The sequence below is a fragment of the Astatotilapia calliptera genome, chromosome 18 (assembly GCF_900246225.1).
Source record: "Astatotilapia calliptera chromosome 18, fAstCal1.2, whole genome shotgun sequence".
Lineage (NCBI taxonomy): Eukaryota > Metazoa > Chordata > Actinopteri > Cichliformes > Cichlidae > Astatotilapia > Astatotilapia calliptera.
In genome coordinates this window covers 9,178,803-9,204,656 of record NC_039319.1, presented here as the reverse complement: position 1 = coordinate 9,204,656, position 25,854 = coordinate 9,178,803, and the positions used below count along the sequence as shown (strand labels likewise).

The following is a 25,854-nucleotide window of genomic DNA, read 5'->3' as shown; positions in this document are numbered from 1 at the left end:
CTTAGGCTGATGACAGCAGGGAATAACGGAGAGAGCTGCTCAGGGATGGGGACTTGGCACCAAACAGCAGGTCATAATGGGGCAGATGTATTCAGGTCATGAATTATTGAGCTTCATGAAGTGACTCATGACAGAAGTGATGCAGGATGACGCATCGCTGGGGCTCAAAGGCCACTGTTGTGATGGTAAATGTAGAAAGGACCGTGTTTTCACACCAGCGTGGTTGTAGATCTGTCTTTATCTTAGTGGCCTGGGTTAAATTTATGGCTCAAATATATGAGCCTCTTTTTTTAACCCTTTAAGACCTACCATAGAACCAAGTTCGCCAGAGCTTATATTATATCTTTACATGCTGTGGAGCCATTTTTGGGAGCATTTCAAGTTGCTATACATCAATACAACCATTATAGCCCAGATTTTAATAATATGTATTCATTAAGTGCATAGTAATTACATAAATTGCAAAAAAGTGCAATAAACTACAAAAAAAATTGAAAATCGTTTTTGATTTTTTAACATATATTTGTAGTTAGAGAAATTTAAGAGTCTTATCCCTCAAAACTGTAAATACAAAAAAGTTGCACAAAATAGTTTCCCACCACAGGAAATTTATTTTGAGTGTCTTCATAGTTTAATTTTTGAAATACACCAATTTTTATACACTGCTGGAAAAACGAAAATAAATATTATACTGCAAATTTGCAAAAAAGCAGCATATGCATCAAAATAAACTATTTCCAGCAGTGCAATATGAGTCCTAAGCATCCCAGAAACGACACAGAAAGTCATAAAGTCAAAGATAACTTTTAAAAAGAGCAGTATAGGCCCTGAGGCCCTGATCGCAAAAAAGACTACATTTCCGCGAAAATGACGTCACTTCCGGTTTCGGCCAGGTAATGGCGGAAATGCAAAAGTTCGCGCTGACGTCTATTCCAACGTAGGAAGTGTTTTGAACAGCTGATCAGATCGGCAAAGCGTGTTTCTGGAATATTATGTTTTTGTTCCTGCAAGCGCTTTTTATGCAGTTTTTGCAAAGCTTTATGTGGAAGGAAACCGTGACCTAGGACAAGCTGATGGCACAATATGTAAGTACAACTCCTCCGGTTTCATATGCAAAAAAAATTTTTGCGCTAGCTTACGTGGTTGCAGTGCTACCGGGATTTAAAAATAGTTACGCATAACAGAGCGTTCCCGCTCCGATCGGCTCTAAAGGGTTAATTATTTATTGACATTTAAAGTTTTATCTGCTGAAACTAGCGAGCTATAGAAGCAAACCCATTGGGTGTTTTTTGTTTGTGCAATGAACAAAACAAAGGAAAGATTCTGCATCCATCCACTTCCTGCTGCTTATCTGGGTCTGGGCTGTGGGGCAAGCAGTCAAGGCAGTCAAGGCAGCCCCCCCCCCCCCCCCCCCTCCAGAACCTCCCTGTCTCAAGACCCCCACAGAGGGACACCAAGTCACTTTCCACTGTGAAATAATCAGGTAATCAACCTTTTAATTCTATAAATGAAAAAGGGAAAATCTGATTAAGTTACACATAATGTGACAGGAAAATATATATATATATAACAATAGATGCATACACATTTTACTGTGGTTTTCTTCTATTCTTGTGCTGCATTTCTGAAACTGCATAGGTAATAATCCTGGGGACTTGTAGTATTCAAAAACTGCACACAATGGCCACAAATATGAAAAACCATCTTTTTGTCTTTAGGAACATACTTTCCATAAGAGACAATCATTTAGCTGCTGATCTAAGGACAATGCATAATGTCTATGCTAGGCAATAAATTAAATGCATCTGTCAGAAAAGGCTCAGGGTGATCAGCGGTTTTCGTATGCTTAGACACATCCTCCATTCATACATTCATTCATTCCTCCTCTGGCATTCATGAGTCAGGGAAACCTGTTGTGACGAGAGGAAAAGGTTTAAATCATTTCCCTGTCTAACAGATGGTTCATCAGTCTGGCAGAAATCAGTAGAAGACTGTGAGCTCATTAATGCCTTTCAAACCCAGTTAAAGCTCCAAGTGGCCCTGGCCCATGCGATGCTGGAAAGGATGAGATACTGTATGTTTTGACTGACTGTTCTAAGATTTGGCATGTGCTGGATAAATCTCTCCAAGTGAAGGGAATAAACAAACAAACAAAAAACGTTCATTCTCACAAAAAAACACATACACTGTAGCAGCCAGCCTAACTAGACATTAACCAACAGGGATGCACGTGCAGACTGGATCGGACACAAAACAGCCTTTAACCTCTCGGTTTTCTAGTACTGTATTTTTCGGACCATAAGGCGCACGGTCGATGAACGAGTCTTTTTTCATACATACGGCGCACTGGATTATAAGGCGCATTAAGCAAAAAAAAAAAAAAAAAAAAAAGTCAGATAAGTCAAACTTTACTCAACTCGTTCCATTGATTCATTAATGTTGAATTCTCTCGCAGCTACTCTATTCCCATGTTGTCACAGTATATTAATGACTAACCTTATATTTTACAGCACCCTGCCATGCGATTGCATTTGTCCCTAACCATCAGGAACCCTCACGTTAACTTTTGAGTGGAAAAAAGTTAGCGTTCATCCTCCAGCTTCACTGTGTTTATGTTATGCTAACATAGCAGTGTCACTAGCGATCACGTAGCACATCATTATATACCATGCTAGTCCAACTTCAGTAACCCTACAAAAGTCACTGCTGTTTAGTTTTCTTCTTCTTTATTTATGTTAGAAGTGATAGCAGAGCTGTATGTTTTAATTTATTTAGAAATCCCATACAGAACATGGTATATCATCCTTAGGTAGAAACTAGCAAGCTAACTTCCTGCTAACTTCTAACTCTGTTAAATTTCATAAATTCTGTTTTCATGGATGCCCGGATGTTAAACTTAATTGTTACACCTGGTAAAGCAGCAACACTGATCATTTTATTAAAGATAAAAGAATTTAGACCGTTTCTAACTCTCAGTGATGTCGCAGTGTTTATTGTGTACCACATAAAGTTGGTTCAAGGTCAGTAAGCAAACAGAATTCATACATAAAGTGCATAAGGCTCACTGTCAATTTTTGAGAAAATTAAAGGATTTTAAGTGCGCCTTATAGCCCGAAAAATACGCTGCCTGTACATCCATTAGTTCTTAGGTGAGAATAAAGCAGCTATCATTTGGGTTTGTTCACAGTTGTGATCCTCTTGTGTCCTGCATCATGTTCCCTTCCTTGATCAACAGGTCCCAACATTCTCGTTATATACCAGGGGAATCAGGAGAAAACAGCCTTCTGGTACGATGGCTGTGCATGCCAGTACTTTATCACAGCCACACATTTAGGGGGACCCATTATGCTTTTCTTCATTTCCTTAGGTAATATATATATGTCTATGTTATAATAGCGGATGCTCATTAAGTTTCACATAATGACATTAGTGTAGGTACAATCCTCATTAATTGCAGATGGCTACAAACGCTTGGCTTTAGTTTCCATCTGCACCTGATTCTGTATGAGCTAGAGCAGATATCCCTTATATGGCTGTCTCAGACACACAAGCCCCACCCAATTGCTGTTCAAAATATCTTTTTATTTGGGGCATCAAATCAGAAGAAAGTTAGCTTAAAGGAAGGGAAGGGGAAGAGAACTAAAAGACTTGTTTCAGATAAAGGATGACAAAGAATGGTTATTTTGACCTGGGAATCATGTCAAGTGGGTCTACTAGAAAACATGAAGTTAGAAATAAGTATAACAGGTCCCTTTCAAAGAATTAATGGACACAAAGTGCTGGTTTTATGTTTTGATGCTTAAAACCCCTTCCATTTGACAAGGTACTACTAAGAATATTACTGTTATTGCTAAATTAAATAGTTGCCGCATTGCTCTAATAAACTACTGTTGTATAAATTCCTTAACGGGGAAAACTCTTCCAAGAGATTTCTGTTTTGCAGTTTGAGAAGTAGTTTGTGTCTTCTCTCAGTAACTTCAGATTTATTTATTTATTTATTTATTTATTTATTTATTTTAAACGGTCCGTTCTGACTCGGTTATCCATTTATTCTGTCATTTAACTGTTGACTAAAGCAAACTCACCATGCACTTGTTGGGTTTTTCTCCAGAATGGACCCTCATGTGGATAAGCAGCTTGTAGCGAGCATTGAACGGTTTGTTGCGTCGCACGCAGCCAGTCCAGAAACATGCAAACTCCTCCCCCTTTCTCTGGTCGATGTGCACTTTCTCGATGTGCCTCACTAGCTCCTCCTGGGTGCTATAAGTGGCACTGCAGTCGATCCAATGACACGGTTGCTCCTGCTGGTCAAGCGTGGGGTCCTGTCCCACAGGTACGTTAATCATGGGGGACTGAAGAGAGGACTGTGTGCTGTCCTGATTGCTGTATCCTTGAAAAGCCTGATTTAAATGGTACAGCTCCCCCTGCTGGTTGCTAATTTGAAACTGTTCCCTCTTACATGGCAAGAAATCATCTGCAGGTTCTTGTTTTACGGAGCAATATTCCTCCTGTGGCTTTTGTTGTTGTTGAGACAATTTATTGTTGGCATCAGAAAGAGGCAAGCAAGATGCAAAAAGTAGAGATGAGGAGGCAGAAGACAGTGAGGAAGGTGGCGAGGCGAAAGATGAAGATGTGGCACAGCTGGTGAGCATGTAGGAAATTGGGAAGGAAGGCTGAGGGTAGCAGCTAAACCTCTGAGTGCTGTTTTGGGTGTCTGTGTGAGCTGTGGTTGCAAAGTCCTCCACAGTCTTTTCTACGTGGGATCCGGCTGTCTTACAGTTGAGCAGGGAGGTGAGGTCACGCCCAAGCGAGGAGAGCGACAGTGAGGTCCTGGGAAGACAGCACAGGCCTCCCGATTGGATCGATGGCTGGCAGAAGCCACCAGAAGACAGCGGCGCCTGAAGATCCTCAGCATCCTCAAACACACTCCCAAATCCAGGAAGAGTCACATCTGGAGGCCCGAGATCAGGGGGCCACATGCCAGCCCCCACTCACAGACTCCTACCAAGAGATCCTGTCAGTAAAATCGTTGAAGTCGATTATCTTGGAGCAATTTTAAGACCCCATTGTAGATAAAACCCTCTGCAGCATCTTTTCGCATTCAAAGGTAATCAAATTAGATTCATGTGCAACTTCTGGCACCTTCTGAATGTGTAGACTTCAGTCATTTGTTCCAAAGTGTTGCGTGGTCAGTCATCACTCCAGCACTGTGGGAGACAAAAACCAAACCCAAATGAGTCATCATAAAAAATACATAAATTTAAAAAAGTGCTTGAATCTTTTATGATCGAAAAAACAGTTTAAAACCTGAAGAATTGCATTCAAGTATATGTACCCTAGTTTTCTTGCCTAACTACGACACAAGTCTTGAAAATAAACAAGGTCAGTTAGCTGCAAAAGCTACTGCTGAAGCTAGAGTTAAAGCTGACCTACAGTATGATGCTCTTTGCAGCTCCATAATTTTAATATTGGAATCTAGCAGAACAGCTTTGCATAGGCCACATTTCAATAATAATCCTTATTTATCTTATCCTGGGCCTTGGTGCAGCCCCTTTGTTCATCTAGTGTCTGAAACAAGTTGTTCTAGCCTATCTGCCCTTAACTTTTCTGTCTTCTGACTGGCTGTCTTTTGCAGACAGAGCGCTAAAACAACAGGTGGGTGGGGATTTACTGCTCAAGGGCAGCGCTGACATAAAAAGGGCCTACTATACAGAAATCTATAGTCAAAAGGGCTGTGAACCAGACAGATAAATGTTGTAGAGCAAAAAATAAAATATAATAGCCTGAAATTTAAAAAGATTAGCGTACGATGCAGCATGAAATGGAAAAGCTGCAAAAAGTCACTGCGCTGGAACGAGACACGTGTGATGATCTGTGCATTTGAAAAGAGATATTCCATCTCTTACACTCAAGCCTCACCGCATCTACCATGGAATTCACCCATCAACCACTGGTTCATCACTCGGCCATTGCCTCAGCAGAGTTTCCTTCGCAAACAAATTTCCAAAGATGCTTCTCTCATGAGAAGCATTACTCTAAACTTAAGGACTCACAAAACTAAGAAAATCTTGATCAAACTGGGGATTATTTTCACCAAAACTGTCTGTAACACTCTGGAGGTCCTTGGATTTTATGGTGTTTAGTGTCCTGGCTGTTGGGTTTAATGATTTGTTTTTTTACTTTCATTTTAAAAGAAAAACCTGTTTCATTTCTGACCACTACACAACATGCAGAAGACTGTTTAAAAAAAAAAAAAAAGAGGACTGGAACGCTCATATTGTCTAATGAATGTTTCTTATAAAAATTCAATACTTGTATCACCTTGAACTGACAATTCATTAAACATTCATGTGTTGTGTTGATAAAGGATGATGTACCACTCATGCTGCTAAAGAGGACTTGTGAGCTTGTTTCAGTCTGAAACACTAATCAACACAAGAAGTTTTTTTACTTATAGTAATTTATATTGAGCAGCACGGCTCTAGCCTAGGACCTCTCAATCTTTATGCAAACATGGGTGGAAAGGAAAAGGTGGTGAGAGCAGTGACAAGACCCAACAGGCATCAATAAGAGCAGATTTACTTTGATCAAGTCAGATACACCATGAAAAGGAGGAACTGGGGTGGAGGCTGTCTAAAAAGAGGCAGATCTGCACCTAGTATGGGACAGACTAAAGCACAATAAACAGTGTGCCCTTGAAAAGATTTACCAATTGGTTATGTAGAAGGGTATCAGCTGAGCCATCAGCTAATGTGGGCTGGTAATGAGATGAGCTACTGAGCCCGGAGTGCAGCCGAGCTCGACTTTGAGACCTGCCTGAACTAACGCTGCGCTGTTTGGAGATCAAACAGAAGTTGACTCAAGTAGATTTACCCCAACTCCCTAAAAGGCCTTAAACACAATCTATAAACAGATTTTGATTTGTAAAAATGATGGACTTGCCCTTTTAAAGACAGCACTTAGCACATTTTACCATGTCGGCTGAACTGAGTCAGGATTGATTGTAACTCAGCTGGTGTGACAACTTGCCACGCTGTTCAACAGTATGAAGCATGAAACCCAGACTGTCTCATTCTCTCAATGTTATTCCCTCATTTCCATTTTGTGTCCAATCATTAACAACAAATAGACCACAGTGACCAGAAGGAAAGGTTTTGGATGGAGTAAAAACCAAAACAAACACAGTCCAGCGCTCCTTGTCAGCAGACTTCAGTCAAATATCTTAGAGTGTAATTCTGCAACGAGTGTGTGTTTGCTGCTGCGACACTCAGAGCTGATTCATTACTCCAGGCATTTAGGCCACCCTTGCAGCAAACAGCCAGTTGCTGTGTGGCAGCCGATTGCCTGGAACCTGGTCCAGATGCTTGTTAACAGAGGAAGAGTAATGGACCGCATCTCACCGCTTGCTACTGATGCAATACAGGGAGGCTGGAAAATGGTGGGCCAAACACAAGCACCCCCACCCCTGTCACATATACAGTAGCTCTACTGTGCAGAAGTCCTTGACTGTTTATTGGACTTGACTTGATTTCCACAGTTCTCTACCATCTGCCAGATATCGATGATCTAATTTTCAGTAGGATCGCTGCCACGTGTAATTAGTCATTGGAAAGATTCAAAAGGATTTTATGCTGATGGTTATTTTACGAGCCACAGGCCAACACAGCTAAGAGGATGAGTAAGTTCAGTTCTGTAGTTATATTAGCTGACGAAGGAGTCGCTAAGTGTAGGTTAATGCCCATAGTTTCCTGTTATAGTCTGGTTTACAGTTTTACGATTCTTCCTGTAAATCGCTGGAGTTCCCCCACCATAGTCATGTCATGGGAACTGTGGTTGACTTTTAATTAGAGAGGCTGCGATGTGTCTGTGTGTCGATGAGTTGCAAGGGATTAACGATAGCAGATGTGGTTTGGCATGTTTGAAATGGGATAATTCCAAATTAGATTCTTTTAGCTGTAAGAGCTTATGAATATGAAGATTTGATGTTCACATTTGTAATCTAACTGCTCCTCTTTAGCGTCAAACCAGGACTTGTGTAAAAATCCTCTATGCCATAAATACAGCTGTAAATATAGCACACAGAGGACATTTTTAGCATTGTCTGTTCGCAAACCACTTTGGTCTTGATCCAGAAAGAAGAGTTAGACGGCAATACTAAGAAAAGTGACCCACAAAGCCTCAACTGAACCAGCAAACTCTATGAAATAGCAGCCTCATCTCATGTGGCGTCTTTTAAGGACTCACTCGCTGTGGTTAGCTAAACACAGCTGTGGCATTTCAGGACAAGCAAATGTGTACTTGTCTCAACAATAAGCACTTTGGGTCTTGAATTACAAACTTTTTCAGTGCCTCTTGGTTCAACTCAAACGTGGGAAAGATATCCTTATTAAACTGAGAAATGCGAACACATACAACAGAATTAGGTTTCCCAAATCTTCATAAATAATCCAGAGCTGTGGCAATTAGAGTTCACTGACTTGTGCTAAGACTGAGCACACATTACTAAGTAAATAATATTTATTTCTTGTTTTCCACTCTTATCACCATCTTGCCCAAGGACACTTCGACGTGCAGACTGGAGGAGCCAGGAAATCGAGCCTCTGACCCTCTAATTAGCAGATGACCAACAAAAAAAAAAAAAAAAAAAAAAAAAAAAAAAAAACTAAAACAAAATATAAACAAACAAAAAAAACGTGTGCAGATTAAAGATATCATACCACACCAAAAGATGATATTTCCCAGTAAAAACCACATCTGTAAACAACAAAAACCTGACTGGTGGGTCTTAAACCCACAAACTTTGAATCACATCTCAAGTGTTTGACTAGGAATCTAACGTGCTATTGTTTGCACCAAAAAGCCTGTTACAGATCAACTTTATTTACACATAAGAGTAAAGTTTAGTACACACAAATACGCAGGATCTCATTGTTTTGCACTGTCAAAACATGCTGTCAAAACAGCACACAGTTTGAGTTATCACTTCATCAGGTGCATGTGAACTCAGCATTTTGTCAGATTCTTATGAGTAAGACTTAATATGTTTGTCTCTGGGAGCTTTTGACAGAGGAAAAAGGTTCTCCAAGCACATAACGGTCAGACTACCCTCTCCCACCCAGCCCTTAAAGCTGAAGTAATCAATATGTGTTATGCAAGCGTTTAAGAACAAAGATGAGCGTGTCAAAGTGTTTCGGTTTCTTTCAGCTCATTGTTTTGGATGAATGTAAACTTGATGCTCTCATCAATCATGTTTCCAGACACAGCAGGAAGCCGTTTTAGTCAAAGAGCTCTGATAAAACCTCTGTGCACAACTTACTGAGCACCAGACCAAGACAGACGGCATTAGTGACCAGCTGTTGAACATGGCAGAGGAATTAGTCACTCCCTATGGAATTTCTTTTGTGATTACTGTGGCTAAAAAATGCTTTGCAGCAGCTTTTCTCAAAAATTCCAGATTCATGTGGCAAAGATTTATGTCCTTTTACTGCATTAAAATTGTAATTATTGCAAACTGTAGTTATATACACATTGCAATTATAGCAACATTACAAGCATAATGTTCATAAGTGTAACTTTTTTAAAGAAAAACTGCATCAACTTAAAATGAAAAGAATGTATCTGTTTTTACAGTACACACATGTCATGTTAACAACACTTTGTTTGCAACATTTTCCCAAGCTCTTTAACGGCAATTGCCTTAACTATGCACAAAAGGTATGAAATTACAGGATAAATCATGGCCCAAATGTTGTTGTTTTAAAAGCTTTGTGGGTGACTTCACTAATACAAATGTTAAAAAAAATAAAATTGAAAGTTCTTGAGTAATTTTGGTTAATCTCAGAAATAACATAAATTCCAAGATGGACTAAATGGCAAATAAAGAATGGCCTATTTGGTGTTGGTGGAGACCAAAATCAGTGATTAAATGAGGCAACAAGGAAGTTTTTTCCTAACACAACATGTTAGTGATAAATTTAAAACATGGTTTGGTGCCTTCAGGCTAAAACAACAGCAGCAATCAGGAGGATTAGCTAAGACAAGCTTTTGATATGTTTTGGTGCAGCAGTCCCCAACCCCGGACCACCGACAGGTACTGGTCCGTGAGCCGCTTGATACCAGGCCGTGAGAGTTGAGGCTCGGGTTATGGTTTTCGGGGATTTTATCGTTAACTCTGTTTCCCTGGGTCTTTTCCCGTGTTGTAGTTGCGCGTCTTATTTTGAAAGAAATATTTATGCATTACCATAGCGACCAGAGAGCATTAAGAGGAAGATTTTACTCTCGGTGTTGTTGGCGCATTTCAGGAGAAGGCTGCTAATAAAGTTACACAATTACACAGTGAATTTGCGTTGATTGTTGCGTTTACACAACAATATAGTTTTTGTCTTGGTCGTATCATTTTATTTTATTGTATTTATCTGCGACACTGTAAAGGCCGTTCTGCGAAAATATTGTTGACATTAAACCGGTCTGTGGCACAAAAAAGGTTTGGGACCGCTGTTTTAGTGAATAAAGTAGAAAGACATGGAGAACACAAACCTCTTTGTGTTTGTGTCCTTTTTAAATGATCAAATAGTAAAAACAACAAAACAAGAGTTTAAAAGGTAAATATTCATTATCTACTATTCTGAATAATATGTGCATATGTGAATGTGCAGTATTTACAATATTTTTCGTGTACATGTATTCATTAGTGATGATTTTCATATTGGCTTACAGAAAGAAGTTGCTATAATATCAAAACAAAGTAGCATTTCTAAGACATATTTGCATCATTCATTTCAAAGTACACCTAAGTTCTGATTTGTAACTCTCCCATTGAGTTATATTAGACTTCTCACATAAATCATGCAAGACTAAAACAAGTGTAAATCTTAGTTCCTGAATTAGAAAGAAAATACATGTAGAAATCCTCAAGGCAGCAGCATATTTCAGGTTAAGACAATATGTTTGCAGGAGAATAAAATCTCATAAATGTGGCTGGCAATGCATTAAAGAAAGCTTTTTAATTACATAACTAGTTTCACAACTGTCACTTGTGTTTTTATAATGAACATGAGAGACCAGTATCCCAGTAACCAAGAAAGTTGGCCGCAGTCTGAGAGTTTACACTTCTCTAAATAATTTGTCTCAGATCCTCCAATTTCAAAACACCTTAATCCTGTGAAAACAATTTTGTGGGATTGTGGTATGCTAATAAATCCTAGTTTACTGCATTTTCAGGTCATTAGCCTATATTTGTCCACAGAAAACTGGAAAGGCAAACTTTTTTCCTAACAGCTTCCTGCTTTATATTCAGTACACATTCACACCTTGCTATATTCATACAAGTGACTGCACTAAAGATTCAAATAAGCTTCCCTACTTTGCTCTTATGTTTTTATAAGTACTACTTGCTCGTGCTACAGTTGGTCAGTAATTTTAGTTCGATGTTAGGTGGTTGCTCGGAAACATGATGACATCACTATATATCATGCATAATGAAAGCTTTGTGGATATAAATGAGATGTTACTGTTTTGAAACTGAAATTAAATCCTTAGTGGTTTTATGAGGTGTTAAAAGTGAGTAAATGCTACAAATGGTCAGTGATTTTAGCCTGTTTGTAGGTGCTTGCTAGGCAACATGATTGTATTAATCATAACATCCAATATAGATAAAAATCTTCAGGGGCCAGTGTTGGATGTTCAACTCCTGATGGGGTAAGAGGAATTCGCAAGCAAACAAACACACGGAGATTTCATGTATTAAAGTCAGATTTTCCAGAAAGACAAACCAGTAACCAGTAACCAGTAACTAAGTAAATATTCTCCCATTTATTCCCCTATAGATCTTTCTATATATTGACGCATCTGTTTCTTTCTACTACTGTTCAAAATCTATGAACACCCCCCCCCCCCAAAAAAAAAAAAAAAAAAAAACAAAAACTTTAATGAATCCCTTTTAATGAGCTAGTGAAAAAGTTCATTTCCTGAAATAAATACTTTTTTTTTGCCGGTCAACTCATAGCCAATTGCAGAAAAAATCTAGACATAAATTTTTATTCCAGGTTTATTCTTGACTGATCTTTTGAATTCTGTATAAGAAAGCATATTAAATGTAATGTTATTAAAAATGTATTGCTACTTTACAATATTGGACCACTTTAAATGGCAAATTACAACAGAAGGAAATTACTGCTGCTCTAACATAATTCAGTCTCAGTTTTACAGTTAAGCACAGAGTTAGCTCAGGCAGTTCAGCTAACCTCGATTGCCAGCTCACATCACCTGAAGGTTCAGCCAATACCCTTTTATTCATCCAGTTTCCTAGCTCCTATAGGGTTCACTGATTAAGCTGCAGACAGTCTTGCAAGCCACTTTGCAACCCACCTCTATCTTTTGTGCTCTGACTTAATCATTGCCAGTTTTGTTGTCAGTGATCTCTGTTCTGTTCCATGCTGGGTCATGGGTAACAGAGCCAAGCTGCTAAATATACATTCGTGCACATTAGTGGAATTTATTGGGTCCTCAAATAAGCACATTTACAGATACCTCACAAAATGTTTATGGTAAACAGTAACAGAGAAATTGTGACGCTGCTTTTTTGATGCTCAAACGCATGAATCCAGATCCAACAGCAAACACAAGCTTCAATTTACTACTGTAAGCTCATGATTTCACAAACATGAAATGTACTTACTTTGAAATCTGAGTTCTGCAGCTCCACCGAACCTCAGTGTTTATTTGCCGATTTACCCCAGAAGACAACTACCTGCTGTGCTGATATATCTACCGCTAAGAGACCAACTGGCACCTTTTGCATATATATTAACAGTGACAACTGTTCATCATCATCCTCAGCAAGACTCCCATCAGAAGACACATAGAGGGCAGTAATAAATTCCTATAAATGTGCTTTGGATCACAGTCCTGCATGCTGGGGGACAGAGTTTTTGTAAAAGTGAATAAAAATATGAGCACAATCTTCTGCTTCTGTTCTGCACTAAACTCTAAAAATGTCCCATCTGTACAAGCTGTCAAACTGATTCAGCTTCAACAGGAGAACGATTTATTTTCACTGAGGGAAGACGCCTGAGCTGAAGCTGCTGACCTGACACTGCGGGCTGAATACAGAGACACGTTGTTGTGATTAGAGGTGTACGTTACCCTTTTCCAAAACCAAGAACCAAGTACCCAATGCTGAGAAAAGTCTTAAATATTTTTAAACACAATTTGCTGTTGGCCATCACGAGCTATGAACTTAAACACTGACGTAACTAAAAATGTTCAAATGTGAGTTTGAACAAAAATTGTTTGGAGTGTCAAGATAAAGATTCACAGGAACTTGTGTCCTACATTAAAATCCCACTAAACTCTGATGGGATTTTATTCAGAAGTAACTAAATATCAGCACAGAAAAGAGGACAAAAAAAGCAAGATGCCAAAAGTCTAAAACTGTATCAGATTTTTCTAAAAAAAAATCGGAGCGCACACATAAAGATCAGAGTTTGTAAAGAGGGAAAAAAAGAAAAATCAAAAAAAGAGAAACCCTTTAAGAGCAAAGCACTCTTCGTGCTAAGAGTGCCACAACAATCCAGCAACAACTAACTAATCATCAAGTGTGAACACGTGTTTAACAGCTTGGCAGTTTGATGATCTGGAGCATTCAGGTGTGTTAACACAATGACAAAGTAGTCCCAGAAATGGATGTCCCAGCAAATTGACCCCAAAGTCAGACCGCTCAGTGAAATTGCACAGTGCACAGTGGTGGAGGGGCAATAATTGGGGTTTGTTTTATTGCGCGACACGGGAATGTCGCAGTCAGAGTCCACCGTGAACTCTTCTGTATACCAAATTATTCTAGAGTCAAATGTGAAGCCATAAACAAATGCCTGCAAACTTCAATAAAATGAAGCAACGTCGTTAGAAAGAATGGGCAAAAAATGCTCCAAAATGATGTGGAGGAAGTAAAGTCACACAGAAAAACATTCACGGGGCATTTGATCATAATTATGTAAGTGACATGACTGAGATGTGACAAAAGTTTATCTAAACTGCAAAATAAATGAGTATTACAAAAAAAAAAAAGAAATCAGGAAATTACAGAAACAATAAACACAGAATCTTGTGACAGTGTATCTACATGTACAAAAATACGAACAAAACTCTGGTTGTCATTATTTTTAGTGGTTCCACTGCGCTTTATGTTTTTATTGATGACAGACTGGATGCTGGTCACGAACCAATTATAGTTACCATCTTTCAAGACCTGCAATGTTCATTCTTCAGCCTGTTTTTCATTTTCCAATGTTGTGTGAGTAAGAGTGCTTTAAGCTTCAGTTAGTCAATGTGACAGACGTGCTGTGGGAAGTTTCAGTACAAGTGGAGAACAGAATAGAACCAGGCTGCACAAATGATTACTGAAATAGATACTAGTGTCTTTATCGTGACATTACAAGACACCAGAGGTACAACATCAGTTCTTGTAAGTCCATGTGTTTCTGGTAAGATTATTTTCATGCCAATACTGTGTAGTCTGAACCCTTCATTATGGAAATTTTATGTATTAAGCATTGCATCAGTTGCTGACTGAATTTGCCAGTGTTTTTTCAGGTGGAAATTTAAAAAAAGGAAAATAGCCCAGAGCTTGAGAGGTTAACCACAACCACAATTGTTCCCAAACCTAACCAAACCTTAGCCACTGTGTTGTCACACATGAAAACATGTTACAAGAACTGTGTTTTGGAGGTTTGGGAAAGCACAGACTGCTGAGGTTTTCTGCCAAATATGGGCATCATGTCAAGAAAATATCCTGCTGAAGGCCTATGCTGTACTTGGATTTTAACATGAAGACTGAACGACACGTGAACACTTCACAAAAAATTCTACTGCGAATTAAAGAGCTTTGTGTTGACCGAGAGCTCAAATGGAAAGTCAGACATAACTAGAAGATGAAGCAGGTGCAAAAACACCTGTGGATGGTATGGCCATGCCAAAGTTCCAGTCTGGGGACATCAATGCCACTGATGAGGACCACATGGCTGAGAGTTGGCACCTCGTTTCTGAACCTGTCCGCTCTGTGTGCCAGTCAGCTTCTCGCAGCCAGTTCTGTGTGAAAAAGGTGCTGAATACATTTATTCCACGCAAGTATAAATCCCTACGGCATCCGTGTCAGCTCAATAAAAGAGGACAATGTGAAGCTGCAACACTGCCATGACAAAAATCAGTGGTGACGCCAGTTAAGACGCTCAGCCATGTCTATATTTGCAAGCATTGCTGAAAGCAAGGCTAGTTCTGGTAACAAAAAACACCAATGCCTGCAGCACAGCTTGAAACTGAAGGAAAGAATGCAAAGCTGCAATACAAGACCCCAACAGAGGACCCGATTAGTCTTCCATCCCCACAAATATAGACTCTGCAGCTGGAAGGAAAAACAGAGACCATCCATCAAAAAAATAAAGATCCAGGTAAGTGTTATTTAAAACAGATATGCCCTCAAGGCTGGGATTGGTTACAGTGGTCGTGAAAGCTCAACAGCTTAGAACAGACATGCAAAAAGACAAAACAAGTGATGTTTAACAACAATGTAAATAAAATACAGAAATGAGCTGCAAATAACAGACTGAACAATGACAGATGGCATGTGCAACGGATAAGCACTCTGGTTGTTAACCAGGTGACTCGTCAAAGAAGCCTGTGCGTTGTGGTAGAAAATGAACTTTATGTGCATTTATTTTAATGTTCTTATTACATAATACATCTAGAAGATTATGCCTCTAAAAATTAAAAATCATAGTTTACTTATATTTGGTTGCTTTTTCATTCAAGGTTGAGCAATACAGTGCACATTTTTACCATGAAACTTAGTAGAGGAGATGCAGAGACGACCATCTGTTTTACAGTTGATGAGCCCAAAGGCTGTGAAGACAGCATTTTAGATCAGGAAAGCAAGCACGATCATAGTCATTGTTTTTTTTAAACAATCATCCTCATCTTGTTTTTTTTATTGGTTTTCTTGTTTTTTCACACTTGCAGTATCATGCTCTGTTAATTTGTGTCGGAGGTTCGCTTCTGTAACATCCTCAAGCGATCCCTGCAAAACTTTCTCATTACTCACCTTGTCACCACATTTGTCTCTGTCGCCTTTATCTTAACCAAAAATGAATTTTCAAATTGAAGCCTTGCCATATTGACACTCTGACACTGTGGATGATGCACATTTGGACTTCACTAAACACTGGAAGTGGTGTACTTTTGCACAAGAAGATGGCCTTGAAGTGGATTCAAGTCTAATTCAAATCAGACATGTTTATTTTCTCTTTATAGGCGCAGGAACAAAACTTTTTGACCACACCTGGCATGACTATAGATGTGTGCTATGAAATCATTTGGAATAGTTATAGGCCTGCAATTCAAATCAATGTTCCAAATAGAAAATACATATAACTAATCATAAAACTGGCTTTGTTTAGCCCCAAGCACACAAGGCTGGACACTAATCGCCGACATGCATGTGCGAACTACTTACTGAAATGTAGTGAAACTGTTAAAAGTGGGACACAAACCAAAAACAGAGACTGATTGCTTTCAAAGTAAATGTTCCACCTTCTGAAATGTGTTAAATACAACTGTAAGGCACAATTTTTACTCTGAAAGCAAATAATCTCCATATCTGGTTTAACTTGCACTTTTTCAAGTCATTACCACTCAACTAGTAATTGTCAGCTGTTGACAAGCTGGTGACATCCAACGTTTTTACAGATGTAGGACCTTTAGTTGTTTTGTTTGTTTGTTTGTTTTAAGAGAAATATATACAGAGCCTAAAAACTGATCTTACTTGTGTGGCTAAATCTATCACAAAGCCTCACTGGGTCACCAGTATAGCTTCAATTGTTTTAATAAACTGAGTTTTGATGATGTGAAACAGAGGGAGAGAATATCAACATTTGTTTTCCACTTATTTTGATGCAGTGTTTCTGCTCTAATAATTCTGTTTTTGTTAGTGATTCTTGCTGGTTGTAGACTTTGCAACGGTGCTCTTGTTGAACTTCACATAAAAGCTAAGTAACTAATATCCATCATCTGTGCTGGTAACTCAAACTTAACTATATAATCACCTGCAGCTGGTCTGAAGTTGAGATGCTTTAACGAAGTCTTGGCTGGTTTCCTGCGAGTGTTTCAGCTCAGTGTGCTGTGACCCCGTTTGCCTCGAGTCTCTGACGTGATGACTGTGGCTGGTGAAAATCTGACTCACTGGTAAAATCCCCTCCCTTATTTTGATATATTCAGTCACTTTTATCATTAGTATTTAACACTCCCAATTCCCTAACACCCCAGTCCAGTTAAGTTGTGTGAGCGAAACCAAAAAATTGTTTGATTTCGAGACGCAGTTCGGGTCAAAGTAAGCTCACTGGGAGCAGGTGAATGATTCACTCTGGTATTGCAGAACATGAGGATTTGCTCTTGGGTCACAATTCATGCATGCCATCTTAATAAAAGGTTTAAATTACTGTTGACTTTATTCACAGTAATCCTTCCTCTGCACTGAGACATTTAATAGCCCAGATAGGGATTTTAGAAATGTGCAATTTATTGAAACTCCAAACTAAAGTCTATTTTACTGGATGAGCAGGAGGGATTTTGTTCTTTTGTTTCATTTTGAATTACATATCTGCACATAGAAATGACCTATTTCAGTTTTCTATGAGAAACACACACACACACACACACACACACACACACACAGGTTGTAATCAAAATCGCTCTGCAGTTCAACAAAAAATTTGCTTCACTAAGTGTTTTTATAATAACGTAGCAGTGAGTGACATTAGAAAAGCTAAAACATGAGAAGAGAACTGCATGTTTGAGGCGTGAAGACGTAAAATCAGCACACTTTCCACTGTTTCCTCTGTGCAGAAGTAGGGGATGCACCAGCAAAGGGGAAAACCAAAGGAGGAGAAAAATTCAAACAAGAAATGATTTTATTTACTTTGTTTATCTAATTTATTTGAAGTTGTTTGTTCTTTCATTGCAGAGCAGCTTTCTGTCATGTGCTGTCACTGTAGTTTTGCTCCTCTGTTTTGATTTTGTTTTAAGTAGTAAAACCTTTCAAATAAACACTATTTACACATTAAAAAGATTGAGAATTTGTCTTTTGGTGTGTTTTCAAGAACAACAAGAGGGTACATTTTGGTGTTGTAAATGACTCCCAAGTGGCCCGTTACTGGTGGAGACAAGCTTTTCCATGATCTCATTGCATTATACAATTTACTGTAATATCTGTTGCAGATTTAGAAAACACCATGTAGCACTGTCGACTTTGTATGAAAGATGGAAAAAGCTCTAAATCTGTATTCCCACTAATGACCAGCAGTGTGAGACTGGCCTCGTTCACCATTTTCAAGTCTTAAAATTCAACATGAGGTGCAATTTGTACATTATAGTCCTCGACAGACTACAGGAGGAGATGCTGTCCATCGATCATCTAGTGTCAAAAAACCAAGATGATGCTGGCCAAATAGAAGATGGAATTGGCAACAGATGATGCTACATTGACTAAATCCATCTTTTATAAATAGGGTTTGCTTAACACTTGTAATTATTAGTACGTTCAGTTGGTTGTGATTTCACAGATTAACAAAAGCAGATATTACATTTTGTAGTGAGGTGAAGCTGAGTGTAATCAAAGGAACAAAAAAGAATTTGTATCATAGTTTTGAGTAGCTCATAAGAAACTTGCTCATATGTGAGAAATGACTACAATGATATAGGCTTTAGAGTCAAGCTATTACCTGACAATGTAAACTTTAAGTCCAAAAGTACCAAAGTCCAGAGTCCATATAAAATATGCGATGAGCTGAGCCAGGTTAGGTTTTGAAAACCAGACACCATAAGCATAGGATGGATTTGACAGTGAAACTGAGGTAAACTACATACTCCTAAGGCAACAACTTATCAAACACAAAGTAGGCCCAACCCAGCGTCATTCTTTTGTATCCTTCTGGAGATTACACACCAAACATGTTGAAAAAGCAAAACTGACATGAAATTCAGAATGTTTCCACTGCAAACTTGCAGCTTGTAATTAGTGTAACATTATATTCAGAAAAAAAATCATTCACCATCAAACATGAGCTTTATAAATAAAAAGGAAGAAACAAGGATTCTGTGTTCAATTCAATTAAATGCTTAATTGTCCAACAAGGGGAAATTAGTTTAGCAGCAAGAGCAACAATAAGAATAAACAAAACAATAATAAAAAGTTCTTGTTCTTCAAAGTCATGTTACCAAACCAAGCAGTGATACAGAAAGAAATAACAGATTCAATAAAAGGTCTGTAAAACAAAGACAACATTTCAGAAGAGACATTAAAAGATCCCATTTACCTGAAAAAGAATCTGTCTATAGGTTCATCCAGTTATCAAGACTCCAGGAGAGGAAGTTGCATCACGACTGCTGCATGTCAGTGGGGCAGATTGAGTGCTTGTTGGCAGATATGGGAACGCATTTGAGGAAGCAGGTAAATAATTTCAGAGAGTCTAGCAGCGTCTAGCTGCGTGTCTCAGGTAGAATAGCATTGTTTTACTATTTGATCTGAATGGTCAGATCTGTTAGTTCACATTTAAAAATAAAACATAACCCAGCAAAATTATGTGGTTGGTTTGAACAGCTGTGAATGATGAGTGAGAAAAATATTTTTAATGGTAAATGGCCTGTATTTGTATAGCGCTTTTACTAGTCCCCCCTAGGGACCCCAAAGCGCTTTACACACCCAGTCATCCACCCATTCACACACACATTCATACACTGGTGGAGGCAAGCTACAGTTGTAGCCACAGCTGCCCTGGGGCAGACTGACAGAAGCGAGGCTACCATATCGTGCCATCGGCACTTCTGGCCCACACCAGTAGGCGGTAGGTGAAGTCTTGCCCAAGGACACAACGACTGAGACTGTCTGAGCCGGGAACCTTCCGATTACAAGGCGAACTCCCAACTCTTGAGCCACGATCGCCCCATGCATGAAACATTTGCACAAAGTTTTGCACTTGTGTGTAAAGGCCTTAATGGGGTCCATAACTTACTAAAGGAACTTCAATTCAATAAGACTTGAAACAGCAACTGAAACCATAAACTCAATAGGAAAGTGAATACTTAGGTGATCAAAGCAGAGAGCCTAGGGGTCATTTTCCCATAGACTTTAATGCAAACATTTGGCTGCCAGAGGAGTCACCCGCTGCTTTCCATCAAAAATATTTTAAGTTATAAGCACTTTCATAATGACTTTTATGTGCAGGGTATGTTTTTTGGTTTTGAAAAGACTATAGCAATGCTTCTTGCGGCAAAATCCATTTTCCCCACTTGTGAATTGCACTCATGTCAACAAGCAAGACATAATTAAGTGATTTTCCTTAAAGCTGCGATATATCCGACTTGGCGCACAACATATGGAAGTATCGGCAGAAGTAAGCAAACACTAATACTTTATACTTGCAACTCTGCAATAAAAAAAACCCTCAAAGTTATTACACTGGGTTCAAGTTACACTCACACACAGTAGCTATTAATAGCAATTTATTATGGGTCTCCTCTGTGACCAAAACATATCCAAGTGCAACGCGAGAATGTGAAAAGACAGCAGAAATCTGCAGTGATGAGTGAGAATCAGCAGCACAAGTGGACTGGCAGCCAACAATCCAGAGTTTCCTAATGACATGAACACAGCATTATATTATCATGCAATTCCTGTTTGACGCAAGACCTTAAGCAATCTGTAAATTTTTTCTTAGGCAAGTGTTGAGATATGCCATTTCAGCTCTCAGCATCTGCGACACCAATTCACATTTCATTTTTCTTCCTTCGCTTTTAAACTCAAACCATAAAAAAATATGTGGGTCTCTGCCTTTCCCTCCATCACCGCTCACCTATGCTGCTCCGGCCTCCCCTCTTGGCAAACCTAAACCTTTACAAGCAGGTGTGGATCTGTGAGAAACTTTGTTTTAGTGCAGATGGCAGGAAATTCCAGTGAAATGACAGCGGCTCAGTCTAAACCACAAGTTGTTGTGAGCAGCACTCATGGACCAGATAGAGCAGGGCCAGCAGCAGCAGTGCCTATGGACCAAACTTGGACTCCTGGCCTGCCAGCGCCTTGAAATATGAGCAGCTTCACGAGGCGTCTGTTAAAACTCTTCTGCAATGGACTTATTCCTGGTATGGTGGGTACTGACTGACTCCAGTGTGTCTTTCCAAACAAATTTTGGGTGGTATTTGGTCTGAGCAACCCTGTGAAAACAGATTATGTTTTACATCTAGTGGTTTATTGTAGCCGATGTTTGGTGAACCATCAGTATTTCAGCCAGTAGATCAGTCAGGGCAGCATCAAGCAACACTTTCCAGCTTTTCATGCAGGGCTCCTCCACATGATGTCATGGGAGAATTAGCGAGTGAAGAAGCCGCACATCCAACACTACAAAGCCGGGAATTTAAAGTTTGTTTTTATATAAATCTTGTTACATTGACTATATTGTTAATAATGTAATCTATTACAGTTAGCTGAATAAACAGTTTGACAAAGTTATGCGGTCGTGTTTAGGACAGACTCAGTTTCACTGGCATCTTCTTGTCCTTGAACACTTTAGTTTCCCTTTCAGTGGCTTTAACGTTGGTAAAATCAGCCAATTCATCAGTGACTGACAGTGTCAACGTGTTCCAGCTGTTCATTGCACTGATATGATAATTACACAGAGGTTTTCTGGAGTGCCACATTTGCCTCATATGATTTATATTTTTGCATGAGATATCCCACTTGATCCACACCTAATTTTCTGTTTTTTGGGTTGTTTTTTGTTTTTTTAATCCTGTCATCAAGTGGAAATATTCAACATGTTTTCCACAAAGTTTTAGCCCGACAAATTTTGTATCTTTGGAAATGTTGGAATGTGAAGAACAATTTAAAATGTTGTATTTTTTCTGCCTTGGGACAAATTTCACCACAAGCTTCTTATATTGTTAACTCAATGCAATCAGTCATTCAGCACCTCATGTATCAACTGAAGGTGTTCCTGAGATTTATTTTTCTTTGCTGTAGGAATCTGACAAACTTTCCATTAACATGTAAAACGTTCCTTGTGCTGCCATGTAGTTGATATTTTTTTAAAAGCAGCAAAGTACGTGAACTTTAAAATGGGACTTATTATTCTCATTTCCAACTTCACAGTTCAAAATAATCCTTGATTTTTGTATTTTATTGGATGTTGGCACAGCCCCTCAGTTCATCCACTCTCTCAAATAAGTTGTTGTACTGATCAGAAGGTTGGTGGTTTGATCCCCCACCACTCTCCAATGCACCCATTGGACTATAAATGTGTGTGAATGTTAGATAGAAAGCACTTAAGCATTAAAAAAGTGCCTGTGTGTATGAGGTGTAGAGTAGAACAGCAGTATGTAAGATCGAGTCCATTTACCATATCAGTGACAGTAGCCAACAGCACAAATGTTGTTTCCTGCAAGATGTAACCTTTCATAGAAAATTGAGTTTTTTTCCCCCTATATCATCATACATATAATTCGCTCAAATTACCTTAAAATATTGTGATATAATTTTGAAGCTGTATCACCCACCTCTACACTGAATTACAGTTCAAGTTACATTTCACTGTAATTCTGCATGCTTTGTAGCTGTGCATGGCTATTTTATCTAACGTGTGCTATCAAAATTATATTTAAATATACTCTGACACTAGATACTTTTGCCCAGTACATGCTTCTGTGTGTGTGTGTGTGTGTGTGTGTGTGTGTGTGTGTGTGTGTGTGTGTGTGTGTGTGTGTGTGTGTGTGTGTCAAAAACAAATAAAGTGAATACAGAAGTTGTAGGAATAATGAGCAATAAATCGTAGTGTGAGCTAGGAAAACATACACAATCAATAAAAGGAAGGAAGTCAGAAGTGTTTACAGCTGTTTAAAATGGCAACACTAAGACAGAATGAAAAGCCAGCAATCATAAAATGAAGAAAGCCACAATGGAGACATCCAGAGATAATGGTGAATTTTCTGGAAGAGAATCATAGTGTTGCGCTTCATTGTTCGCATTGAAAATGACAGAAATAATTGCGTAACATCTGAAAGAGAGCTGAGAGAGAAGCCGGGTTTATTTCTTAGCTCCGCACAGCTTGCTAATCACAGCGTGATTATCAGCTTCAGAAAATTACAGAAATGGCAGGAAACGAGCAACTTTGATTAGATGTCGGTAAGGTCCATGTGTGCGAAACCATTTGAAACTATACACAGCCTCACTGTGGAGGTAAGGGTTTAATGACCTTCTACCTTTATCAGACCTAACACAGAGGTGATGGTCTTAAGCCTTAGAGTGGAAGCTTCACACAGTAATTACAATATGTGGAGAAAATAGAACTTTCTCAGTTGCATCAAAGAAAGAAATGCATGCATGCGTCTACTTCCACATATGGAAGTGAACGTATTACTGAGTACACTGTTAGAACAACAACAACTTTCCCCAAAGGAGTGAAAGTTTGAGTCATATCTCTCTACCTTATTCACTCTCTTGCACTTGGATGCTGAGGAGTGAATATGGCACAGTCACGCAAGAAAGGGGGGAGAAAAAAAAAGCACATCAAAATACTCATTAAAGTAATGCTTTTAACAAGTTCCAGGACACAATCTTAACTGTACTCTGAGTCTTCATTTCAAAACAACTCTCACCAACCCTCTTCTTTGTAAGCATCAGTGAAAACTCATGTTTTACTTCAACATTTCTCCCTGCAGTTCCAGCAGACCCTACGCCACCTTTGAAACACTCCTTTTTTCTTTCTTTAAAAAAATAAAAATAAAAAATAAACACAGAAATGTAAATTGATTTCCTTCTGGGAGTAGATGAAAGCTGCATATGTCGCTCTGCAGATTCTTCAAGCCATCATTAATTTTGACAGATCTCTTTAATTTAACTGCTATATTTGTTATGCTTGTATGTTAGTCTTAGGAGGTTCCCAGTAATAATATTTGAACTTTATTGCAACAACTCCCTCTGCATTGAGTCTGTTACTCTCTTTAGTGCACACGTCCCAACACAAACTAATGCAAAAAACAGCACATGATGTTGCTACTGGCAGTGGCTACATGCTCTGTAAGAAGTATACTTTTAATTTAACATAATAATTTTGTCATTTTTCTAGGACAGTTCCTCTTTGTTGCCGAGTTATTTACCAATCTGTTTGCTGGCACATTGTTTATTGCTGCTGCATTGATTTAATCACTTTCTGCTCTGCTCTCTTGCTGCTTCTGCTCCAACCTCCTGCTGAAGACCCCATGGGAAATAAACCAATTAGCTTTATTTTGTTATCCTTTATGAATGTGTGTTCATCTTCAAAACTGTACTGTAACAAAAGACAACAGAGCTTTAAAATATGGGACATGTTCTTAATATACCCTAAACTGCACTTGCTGATATTTTTTTTCATATGTAAAAATGGAAGAGGTCTCCCACAGAGGATTACTGCCAGCTCTGCCTTTACCCAACAGCTTTGATCAGTTAGATCAATCATTGTTTTGGTTTTACGGCCTACGGATGTATTATTTTGGTTTACTTTGACCACCACGCATGGCTTTTTATTCAGTATGAAGCCCTAAAAATACACTAAACACCACCTGCTAAGGACCAAAAGAGAGCCAGAAATAGATTAGATCTGAACACAGTGGACCATTAACCAGACCAAAGGCCAGACATTTCCCTCAAAGTTGGTGAAGACCAAAAGCGGAGCTAGAAGGAGTTAAAAAGGAACTAACCAGTCACTGTGCTAGGTATGCCAATTTAATTCCTCATTAATTCTATTCATAATTCATTCTAATCAGACAATTAAGCAGCTCAATGCATTTAGGCATGAACACATGCTCAAGACAAACTCCTGAAGTTCAAACCGAGCATCAAACCGAGGAAGAAGGGTGATTTCAGTGAGTTTGAACGTGACAGGATTGTTGGTGGCAGACAGGCTGGTCTGTGCGTTTCAGAAACTGCTGGTCTTTGGGGATTTTCCCACATAGTCAGCTCTAGGTTTTACAAAGAAGGGTCCAAAAAAGAAAAAAAATATCCAGTGAGCAGCAGTTCTGAGTGAGAATGCTTTGTTGATGTCAGAGGAGAATAGGCACAGTCTTTCAGGTTGTTAGAAACGCAACAGTAACTCAAATAAATTCTTTACAACCAAGGTATGCAAAAGATCACCTCTGAATGCACAACATGTCAAACCTGCATATAAGCTGCAGCAGCAGAAGACCACACCAGAGCAAAATTGGACAACAAAAGACTAAAAAACATTCCCTCATCTGATAAGTCTCAATTTCTGAGGCAAAATTCAGATGGTAGGGTCAGAATTAGGTCCCAACAACATGAACGCATGGGTCTATTCCACCTTGTAGCAATAGTGCAGGTTGGTGGTGAGGGTATAATGATGTGGGGGGTATTTTCTGGGGGGCCCTTAGTACCAGCTGAGCATCGTTTAAACACTGCAGCTTAAGGCTGGGTGATATATCGAGTTTTAAATATATCGCTATATTTTTATACGAGATATCAGATGTGACAATATCGTTTATATTGATATAGTCTATGTTACCTTATAATTATACTTGTGGAGCCGCAAGTTTGCCTCTTTTTCGTCCACTTTTGTCTCTACGCAACGTTACTCTGCCTCGCCTCTCCTTCACTGAACACAACTCCCCCTCCCCCATCGCTTCACCTGCAGGCAACGAAAAGATGGACATGGCAGCTATCAAAGAGGAGCTGGTTGGTAAAAAGAAAACATTTGGAGATTACCATTTTAGTGTGGCCAGCGTTATCTTACTGCGGTTAGCTCATTAACGCATTGACGCCGTGCA

At 39.0% G+C, this 25,854-nt stretch overlaps 1 protein-coding gene across 4 annotated transcripts in view; it reads right to left on the bottom strand.

Annotated features, from left to right (window-relative positions):
- glis1a (GLIS family zinc finger 1a) overlaps positions 1-25,854 on the bottom strand; it is a 64,439-nt gene that overhangs the window by 30,137 nt on the left and 8,448 nt on the right. The window contains exons 2-3 of one of the 4 annotated variants that reach the window (XM_026150440.1): positions 5,143-5,207; positions 4,086-5,014 (exon numbers count right to left, since the gene is read on the bottom strand). In XM_026150440.1, coding sequence (XP_026006225.1) covers positions 4,086-4,979 — 894 coding nt within the window. In that variant the 5' untranslated portion in view covers positions 4,980-5,014; positions 5,143-5,207. Of the gene's footprint in view, positions 1-4,085; positions 5,208-17,093; positions 17,923-25,854 lie in introns of those variants that run through there. The other 3 variants (XM_026150441.1, XM_026150439.1, XM_026150438.1) reach the window with 3 other exon arrangements.